The 10,173-nt window shown below is 46.3% G+C and overlaps 1 protein-coding gene across 1 annotated transcript; it reads left to right on the forward strand.

Moving 5' to 3' along the window:
- Positions 1–1,614: 1,614 nt before the first annotated feature.
- On the forward strand, positions 1,615–2,322 carry LOC130590044 (uncharacterized). Its single transcript, XM_057391920.1, has 2 exons — positions 1,615–2,018; positions 2,116–2,322. The coding sequence occupies exons 1-2, from the start codon at positions 1,662–1,664 to the stop codon at positions 2,320–2,322; spliced, it is 564 nt and encodes a 187-aa protein (XP_057247903.1). The 5' UTR covers positions 1,615–1,661.
- Positions 2,323–10,173: the final 7,851 nt, after the last annotated feature.

Here is a 10,173-nt window from a genome sequence, read left to right on the forward strand (position 1 = left end):
GGCCGACAACACATGGTTAGGACGATTAGGCTCGGACCTTAGTCCTTTTTCGGTGGCAATGCCCATGCCTGGCTACCACTTTGTACTTCCCGGCCGAGAGGACACTATTTTCAGTGCTCCTCCAGGCCATTTTGCAGTTTATCGGCTGGCATTAGATGCCGGCCTGCGCTTTCCCCTTCACCCTTTCATCAGCCAACTTCTTCAGTATTACGGCATAGGACATAACCAGCTTGCCCCTAACTCTTGGCAAAACATTCTTACCTTTCTGGCCGTCTGCAATTTAAAGGGAAAGGACCCTTCTCTGGCCGCTTTCACCCATATTCACTACGTCGCCAAGGTCCCTAGGACCATTGAAGGAAGCTGGCTGAGCGTGTGCAACCGTCAAGGATTCTTGACGTCTTGGGATAAGACTTCCAAGATGCACTCATGGAAGGGCGAGTTCCTCTTTGTCCAGGCGCCCAGTAAAGCGGTGGCAAACCGTCTTCGGTATTTTAGCCGGACAACCACAAATACTGGACGGATGGCCTCATACTTGGAACTGGAGAGTAACTCTGCCGAAGAGATGGTGGAGTACTTCCGGGTTTCGGAGTATACTATGGAAGATGTTTCTTTCAAAGGTCCGTCCAATTGGATTCCTTTTAAGGAAATGTTTTACCATGACAACTTCCTGGTCGCTGCCGCTTGGCAGGCAGGACGAGGACAGAGGTATATCAACTGAGAATCTTCCAAGTACAAATTTCTAGACTTAATTATCATTCGTCCAACATTTGTTTTCTCTCTTTCAGATTCAGCCAGGAGCAAGCTCAGGAAGTCTTGGATAGGAGATATGAGCTCATCCAGATTTGCGGCACTCTATGGAAGGAGTACAGCAAGTCAGGTGCCGAAAAGAGGGCCGACACCTTGGTAGCTTTGTATATGTATTATATTTTTTTTTTTTTTTTTTTTTTTTTTTTTTTTTGAGCCGGCCGGTCTGCTACTTTGGAGGGTAACCCGTCAAGATGGTGCCTGGACGACTTGTCTACCCATGGGGAATTCGTCCAGAGAAACACAGGACGAGCTAACTTCCCAAGAAGCAACTCGGCTAGGTTGAATTCTTGACGGCTTGCCTCTTAGGAGGACAGTCCGTCTGGTGTAGCATAGGACGAGTTACTCATCTGAACAGCAACCCGTCCTGGTTGATATCTTGACGGTTTGCCTCTTCGAGGGGCAGTCCGTCTAGAATAGTGTTGGACGAGTTGCTTATTTGAGGATCAATTCGTCCTGATTGATATCTTGACGAGCATTTCAATCTTTTCTTTTTTTTCAGAAAAATGCCCCAACTTCAAAAGCTCTGGCCGAGAAAGCCGCTGCAAAGAAACGGCCAGCAGGCACCAGTGAAGCCCCTCCCTCAAAAAAGGCAAAGGGTTTTACTGCTAAGAGGAAGAAGACCACTCGGCCGGTTCCCAAGGTCGTGATCGACCTTCCGGCCAAGGAGGAGCCAAAGAGGAGCCAGCTGAAGTTGACTCTCGAGCCCTGGTGGCCTATACTGGTCCGGCTGAGCAACCCGATTCTTCGCAACCTGACGAGGTTGTCATTCTGGACGACGCTGAACAATCTTCAAGCCGGACGCGGCTGTGGACGGATCCGCCTTTTCTGGGCCAGTGGCCCAACTGGTAGGCCAGATGCCGGCCGCTTATAGGACGGCTTCCCGTTCTTCTGGTGAGTCCTACTATTCCAACGTAGTTAGAACACTACGGGTTGGCGGGCGTCCGATGAGTCCGTCCAACAAACAGACCGTGGTTATTCCCATCAGGTGTACTGACGAGTCTAACCTTTCAGATAAAGGGAAGGGTCCTGCTGTTGTCGGCTCCCCTAGCCTCTCTGACGATGAATCTTCTCCAGCCTTTGGAAAGATGTCGTCGTCTGATCGTGAGAAGCTCAAGACGGAGCTGTTCAAGTGCTTTCCCGAAACTTATATCAAGGGGTTAAGGGGAGCATCGTCTGGGCATGTAGGTTACATGTCTCAGCTTGCTGCCGAGGTACATTCTTTCCTCTTCGGACGCTTATGCTTTTTACTTGGTCTTCATTTACTTTTTATTATCCGTCCTGACATGCCCTATCCTTTTATGTTTTCAGCTTTTTGCTCGCAGCATGATAACAGAAGACTGGGCGAAGGAGCTCAGAAAAGAGAATAAAAAGCTCGTCCATGACGTAACTGCGGCCGCCGACCATGCTCAGTTCGTCATTTCCGAGCAAGAGGTGTTGCACCAGCAAACCAAAGTTGCTTTGGAAAAAAGGTCGGCTGAGCTGAGATCTCAGATCAAAGTCTATCTCTTCGGTTGACGGAGATGATAGACGAACGGGCTTCGTTGGAACGTGTTCTGACGGACGAGAGGAATTCAGCCATGACTATGGCTGCCGATTTCTTCAAGGAAAACCTCGTCCTGAAGGTCAAAAACCAAGCCCTTCGAACTGAGGTTGCAGAGACAATTGCCGGCGCCAAAGAGGCTATGAACACCATCATAGATACCTCAAAAGAATGGGCGGTGAAGGCTTTTAGATGATGGCCGAGGAGGAGGATATCCCCAGATATGCTCGTCGGCTGGAATTCCAAGAAGCCTTGCATAAGGCCACCATAACTAAAGCAGAACCTCCCGTCTTTGAAGAATCCTCTGAGGATGAAGAGGGAGAGGACAATGCAGAGGCCCAGGACGAAGAGGACAACGATCCTCCTGCCGCCTAGTTCTTTTGTTGTATCTTGGCTGTGAGCCACTTGTAACTTTTTCTCCTTTTGTACTTAGATGAATTTAGGTTGTAATCATCTTTTTATATTTATGGGAAGCTAACTTTTTCAATCTCTGTTGTTCTATGCTTTACTGTTTTGGACGCATTGTCTTACAATTCCATGATTATACCAAGTACAAAAGTAGTTCGTCATAACATTTTGGCCGATTATACTTACAACATTCATCAATGTTCAAGTATAAAAGTAATTCGTCTTAATATTTGGCTGGTCTAATCAACTCTTTTGGCCGATTTCTTCTAGTACTATCATTAAAGCCAAGTATAAAAATCTCGTCAATCATTCTGATCTGACTCAGTAGCTCTTTTCTGGACGTTCATAACCAGATGCTCAAGCAAAGACTTGCTTTTACTTTTTGGATTTTAAGTATAAAAGTTTGCTCGGCCAGACCCTGGGTTCGTCTTTGGACAAAGACTTAGTCATTTTATAAATTATGTCCCTATATGCCCCCCTTCTTGGACGAAGAGTTTTTATAACTTTTCCCTGTTCAAGAAGGAGTTAAGAAGATAATTTTTAAACAACTAGGACGAGCGTTTTATGCCAGAAGCAACTCGTCCAGGCTAATATTCTGACGGGCTGCCTCTTTGGAGAGCAACTCGTCTGAATGATAGTTGGACGAACTGATTCTTCGGAAAACCTCGTCCATCTTTGTGAAATCATAAAATAACTTGTTCCTTTACTAAGGTTGTTTATTTCGAAGTTTTGTGGCTTTTGGACGGACAGTAAGATACCTTTACTAAGGCGTCTTATTTCCAGCCGACCTTGTTCAGGAGATGTTTAACTCTTTAAGAAAACAATCGGCCAAATCTGACATGTTTTATCCGTTTAAGAATGATAACATGTTCAGCCGAACTCCCAATGAAAGGTGCATTGTCTTTTTGCTTTGGAAAATTAGTTAGCTTTTGACGTTAGTATGTAACTTAAGCAAACAATTAAAACAAAGTCATAGAGAAGTAGAATTGTATTATATGAAGTTTGCTTGACGGATAGTCAAGGTACATGTCTACATTCTACTTTTTCATTGTAATGCATTAGGAAAAGATTACAATTTAGCTGGGTGCTCTAAACAAAGTATTTCTTCAAAGTGTCAGAATTCCACGTCCTAGGAATAGGACGTCCGTCCAATCCTTCGAGACGAAAGGTACCATTCTGAACGACTTCGATTATCTTATAGGGTCCTTCCCAGTTAGGAGTAAGCTTGCCTAACTCTTTGGCTCGGCCGACCGCTTCCATCTTTCTGAGGACGAGATCTCCCATCTTTAGTGGACGTCTAGCAACTCTTTTGTTGAAGTCTCTAGCCATTCTTAACTTATATAGTTGCATCCTCAGCAGAGCATTGCCCCTGACTTCAGGAACTAAGTCCAAAGCCGTCCTAAGAGCTGCCCAGTTAGCATCTTCTGAGTACATCATTACTCTTAAGGTGGGTTCCTCAACTTCAATAGGAAGGACAGCCTCAGACCATAAACCATCATGAAAGGAGTCTCTCCTGTGGAATTCTTGGCCGTCGTCCTAATTGACCATAAGACCAGCTGCAATTCTTCTACCCAAAGCCCCTTTGCATTGTCTAACTTCTTTTTTATTCCGGCCGAAAGGATCTTGTTAAAGGCCTCTACTTGCCCATTAGCCTGTGGATGAGCTACTGCTGCAAAGTGAGCCTTAACTCCTTGATCGGCCAACCATTGACGAAGCTTGGGCGTTTCAAATTGCGGCCCATTATCAAAGACGATGGACTGGGGCATGCCAAACCTTGTAATCAAGTTCTTCCAGATGAACCCTTTGACATCATTGGTGGTGATGCCCCTTAATGCTTCAGCTTCAACCCATTTTGTAAAGTAGTCTACAGCTACTATTACAAATTTCTTCTGGCCACAGCAATAGGAAAAGGCCCAAGAATGTCCATCCCCCATTTAGCAAAGGGAAGAAGAAAGAAATGGGCGTCAGAATTGGACGGCTTTTGATGGATATTACCATGCTTTTGGCAACTATCACATTCTTGGCATAGAGGAGTGCATCTTCTTTTAAGGAGGCCAAAAGTAGCCCGTCCTGAGAGCCCTTTCGCCAAAGCTCTTCCTCCAATGTGAGAAGCACAAGCTCCCTCTGCAACTCCTTCAAAACGTCCAGACCTTCCTTTCGGCTGATGCATTGAGAAGAGGCCGATTATAGGATTTTTGTATAAGGTCTCATTCCACAACTCAAACCACTTGTCCCTAGCTCTCACATACTTGGCCTTAATGGGATCAAGAGGCAGACGGCCGTCTTCTTGAACTCAATGATGGACTCATCCACTCATCATCTCGGCTGAGAAACAGACTTCTCCGGCCTCAATGCTCTTGGCCGCCTTCACCTCCCAAAAGACTGTTCTAGGAACGTCACCTTCGCCGAGCTGGCCAGTTTAGAGAGGGCATCAGCTTGATGGTTTTCTGATCTGGGCACCTGATCTAGGACGAACCTCTTTAAAGACTTGATCTCGTCCTTGACCAAATTCATATACTTGCTCATGGACGTCCTTGCATTCAAATCACCATTGACCTGACTGACAACCAGCAGAGAGTCGGTCTTAGCCTCAATTTCCAGGCCCCAGCCGCTTTACACATTTTTATGCCGGCTAAGAGAGCTTCATACTCTGCTCATTATTGGACGCCTGGAACTTGAATTTCATAGCATATTCAAACTTATCCCCTTCTGGAGATTGAAAAATGATTCCTGCCCCACATCCGTTGGCAGTTGAGGATCCGTCCACCATAAGGGTCCAATGACGCCTTCCTGCTGCTGGATCTTGGACGCTTTCTATCGTAGGCCGTGTAAGCTCTACGATGAAATCAGCCAAAGCTGGCCCTTGATTGCCTTTCTAGGCTCAAATGTTAAATCAAACATATTCAGCTCAACAGCCCATTTTAACATTCGGCCAGAGGCATCCATCTTATGCAACACTTGCCTAAGCGGCTGATCTGTATATACAAGAATGCTATGGCAAGAAGTAAGGCTTAACTTCCGGCTGCCATCAGCAAAGCCAGGCCGAATTTTCGATGGACGAATATCTGTTCTCAGCATCTTTAAGCACATGGCTCACAAAATAGACGGGTATTTGCACCGAGTCTCTTTCAGCCAAGGACTGCACTTACCGCGAAGGGTGATACAGCCAGATACACATACAACCTCTCTCCTTCGGCCGGACTGATCAGCCTAGGCAGCTGCCGAAGATGATCTTTTACTTGCTGAAGGGCTACTTCAGCTTCATCTGACCATTCAAACTTGGCATTTTTCTTGATGGTAGCAAAGAAATGGTGACATTTGTCCCCTGATTTTGAGAGAAACCGTCCAAGAGCAGCCAAACAGCCCGTCAACCTCTGAACTTCTTTGACTTTGGACGGCGAAGACATATTCATAATAGCCTGAATTTTGTCGGGATTTGCCTCAATCCCTCTCTGATCAACCAAAAATCCCAGAAATTTCCCAGCAACTACGCCGAACACACATTTTTGCGGATTAAGCTTCAACTTGAATTTTCTCAAGGTGAGGAAGGTTTCCCTCAGATCGTCCAGATGATCTTTCTCCTCTTTACTCTTGACGATCATGTCGTCTATATAAGCTTCCATATTTCGGCCGAGCTGCGGCTGAAATACTGTATTAATGAGCCTCTGAAATGTAGCCGGAGCGTTTCTTAGGCCGAAAGGCATCCTGAGCCATCCATACAGCCCTTTCTCAGTAATGAAAGAAGTCTTATCTTGATCATCCGGCCACATAGGAATCTGATGGAAGCCAGAGTAGGCATCCATAAAGCTCAGTAGGGCATGGCCGGCCGTAGAATCAACCAGACGATCTATTTTTGGCAACGGGAAGCTGTCCTTAGGACAGCCTTGTTCAAATCTGTATAATCAACGCACATCCTCCAAGTGCCATTCGGCTTTGGAACCATCACAACATTTGCTACCCAATCTGGGTAGTATGTTTCCCGGATGAATTTAGATTTGAGCAATTTTGAACTTCTTCGTCAACGGCCTTATTTCTGGCCGGCCCCAGATGCCTCTTCTTCTGCCGAATAGGCTTTTGCCCCGGCTCAATGTTGAGCTTATGGACAGCCACCTCAGGGTCTATCCCAGGCATCTCCTCTACAGCATAGGCAAACACATCTTCAAATTCTCGCAGCAACGCAACCAAGGCGTCCTGGATTTCTGACCTCAAAACTGATCCAATTTTCAATGTCCTTTCCGGACGCTCTGGATTCAAGCAGATCTCTACTGGACTTTCCACAGGTTCTGGACGTTCTAGTCCCAGACTCATTATAGCCATTATCTCAGATGAATGTTTTTCTTCCTTAATAGCCAAACACTTTCTCTTCTTGCTAGGCAAAAGCATGGACGGAGTGCTTTCAGGAAAAGGCGACTCCTGAACCTTCTCAATTTCCTCCTTAAGCTCACTAATCTGGCCTTTAACTTTTTTGGCCGAATCATCTCCTTGTGCCCTTGGACACTCTGCTTTTTCCTTCCAAGATGATGGTTTGAGTGTGGTGAGATAGCATTCTCTGGCAGCTTGCTGGTCTCCATAAAGAGATCCAATCTTCCCACCATCGCACTCAAACTTCATCAGCATTAAATGGGTCACAATGACGGCCTTGATGTGATTTAAGGTAGGTCGCCCGAGAATGACATTATAAGCTGTCAAGTCTCGTACTACCAAAAATTTCACAAAAAGCGTCCTGGCCGCATCTTTTTCTCCAACTCTGCCGGCAAGGTGACAGTCCCATAGGGTGTATGACCCCGCCGCCAAAACCAATTATAGGATGATTTACCGGCATCAAATCGTTTTTGTCAAACTTTAAACGAGACAAACAATCAGCACTGATGATCAGTTGCTCCAGTATCAATCAAAATTCGCCTAACCCTTAGATTGGCAATCTTCATTTCCACAACCAGCGGGTCATCATGAGGCGTCCTAATATTCCCCCGGTCCAACTCGCTGACCACTATTTTTGGAAAAGGATCAGACTCGGCCTGGTTGGTGAGCATAACCTGGCTGAGTTCCCTCAAATAGTTTTTGTGGCCGCGATTTGTCGGACCTCCAGCTGCAAATCCTCCTGAGATGACCATCACTACATCATCATCCGTGCTATCTCCGTCCATTTTTCTTCCTTGACGGTTATCCCTTTTCTGAAACTTCCTTCCTGACGAGGGTAGGTAATTGTTCATCTTTCCTTTTCGAGCCAACTCTTCTAGTGCTCGCTTCAAATGCTTGCATTCATTGGTTTCATGTCCACAATCTTTGTGAAAGTGACAATACTTGCTCTTGTCCCTGTTACGATAAGGCGTCTTCATCTCGGCCGGCGCCTTTAGCTCATGCTGATCTTTTATTTCCATCAAAATGGAATATTGATCTTTGTTGAACTCTATTGGTTCAACAGAGGCCGCCGGCTCGACCGCCTACTTCTCTTGGACGAAGTGGTCATAGTAGTCATGGCCCAAGTCTCAGCCTTCTTGGGCGGATTCTTTTTTGGCAACAGCCTCTTCCACTTTCTTCACTTCTGGCTGTTTTGCCTCAGCACAGACCTCTGTGGCATGAATGAATGCTTCAGCCTCCCTCAGTGCTTCCGTCAGAGTAGTGATTTTCTTCTTCACCAAATCAAACTTAAAATTCTGTTCTGATGAAGGCGTCAAACGCCACACCCGCATTCAAATCTTGGATCTGCAACGCCTCCAGATTAAACCTCTTCACATAACCTCTCAAGGCTTCCTTAGGACCTTGGATGACTTACCTAGGTGCATGCTTGTTTTCTGTTCTTGCCGATTAGCCACAAATGACTGGAACAATACTAAGTTCAGTAAAATTATTCACTGAATTAGGGTAAGTTGTTGAACCATTTTTGCGCTACTCCTTTCAAAGTAGCTGGGAAATTCTTACACCAAGTAGCATCGTCCACCCCTTGGACATACATCTGATGCTTGTAAGCTGATAGGTGATCGTCCGGATCAGTAGTTCCGTCAAAAGGATCAATGGTAGGGAGCTTAACCTTTGGGAAAGGAGGGGACTCCATGATCCTGACCGAGAAAGGAGTGGGCCAATTGATCTGGAGTGCCGCCACCTGCCCCTCAATGGGTATGTGCTCCTGACGGTACTCTTTCAAAACCGGATTAGATGAGGTGTTAGCTAAGGCTTGACGCCTGTACACCATAGGCTGCAGAACTGTCTTCTCTTGCCTGGGCTGGAAAGCCGATGGACCACGGCTTCGCACCACTGTCTGGACGGGAGCCTTAAGGACGGATCCTTCATATATGGCGTGGAGCCAGAGGCTGAACGCTGCTGCGCTGCCGCCCTCTTGCCTCCAAGTACTCCCGAGCATCAGTCTCCATCATGTGACCAGTAGGAGGGATATTATCTGCTGGACGGACCACCAGCTTCCAGTCCATCTTCCTCCTAGAATCACTGACTGCCGGCTGCTTTCCTTTGGAAGGCGGCTTAGTCAATTCTGGCCGAGGTGGCCGACTAGGTCCTGGACGACCCTCTTGGGATCGCCCTTAAGTGGCGCAGCTGCCTCTTCTCTCGGACTCATCTGAAAAAATAGCATGTTGTTCTTAATCTGCTCTTCCATAACAGCGGCCATCCTGGCCTGGAAGTCATTTAACACATTTTCCAAATGACCAGCAGTCACTGGACGGTCAAGATTTTCTTGGATGACTGGAGTTACAGTCCTACCCTCGAGGTGAACGGCAGCATGGCCCTGATCCCTGCCTCGAGGTGGCCTCTCGTCATCAACGGTATCATCCACCTGAACTCTAAAACTTCTGTTCCTGCCACATTCGAAGAGTGACAGTCCGTCATTGTTGCGTCTCCCCACAGACGGCGCCAAATGTTATGTAGTGTAAAACTAGCAATTTATATCACAACTCCCAAAGATGGGTTCTTAGAACTGGAGACTTGTGCAACAATGATTGGTCAAATCCCGAAGCAAACTCCTGACCAGCAACCTGCACAAAAGGGACCCACCCTGGAGGTTTGGGTGGTATTTCCCCCTCCGAGCTTAAGTCAGAATGTCAGGGATGTAAAGGAACTTTTAGAGAGAGAAAGTAGAGAGAGAGAGAGAAGAATTTATGACAGAGTAACAGTACTATGCTCTGAAAAACGTACCTTTCACCCTGAAATCAAGGACTATTTATACTGTTTGAAATGACTGCTGTGCCTTGATGTCACCCTAATTTGGGAGCATCTGATTGGCTAATCAAAGTTTTGGGACACGTGGCAGCTGTTAACTGGTCAGTACACTCACTTTCATATAAAGGTGTAATAGACTTACTGGGCCTAAGTACAGTTTTTGGGGCCAGAAGAAGGTCTTTTTAGTACGTTTTCAGAGAAACGTACTTTTAGGCCTGTCACCTTCAGGCCCTTTTGTACTTTTATTC

The sequence above is a fragment of the Beta vulgaris genome, chromosome 9 (assembly GCF_026745355.1).
Source record: "Beta vulgaris subsp. vulgaris cultivar EL10 chromosome 9, EL10.2, whole genome shotgun sequence".
In the NCBI taxonomy this organism is placed as follows: domain Eukaryota; kingdom Viridiplantae; phylum Streptophyta; class Magnoliopsida; order Caryophyllales; family Amaranthaceae; genus Beta; species Beta vulgaris.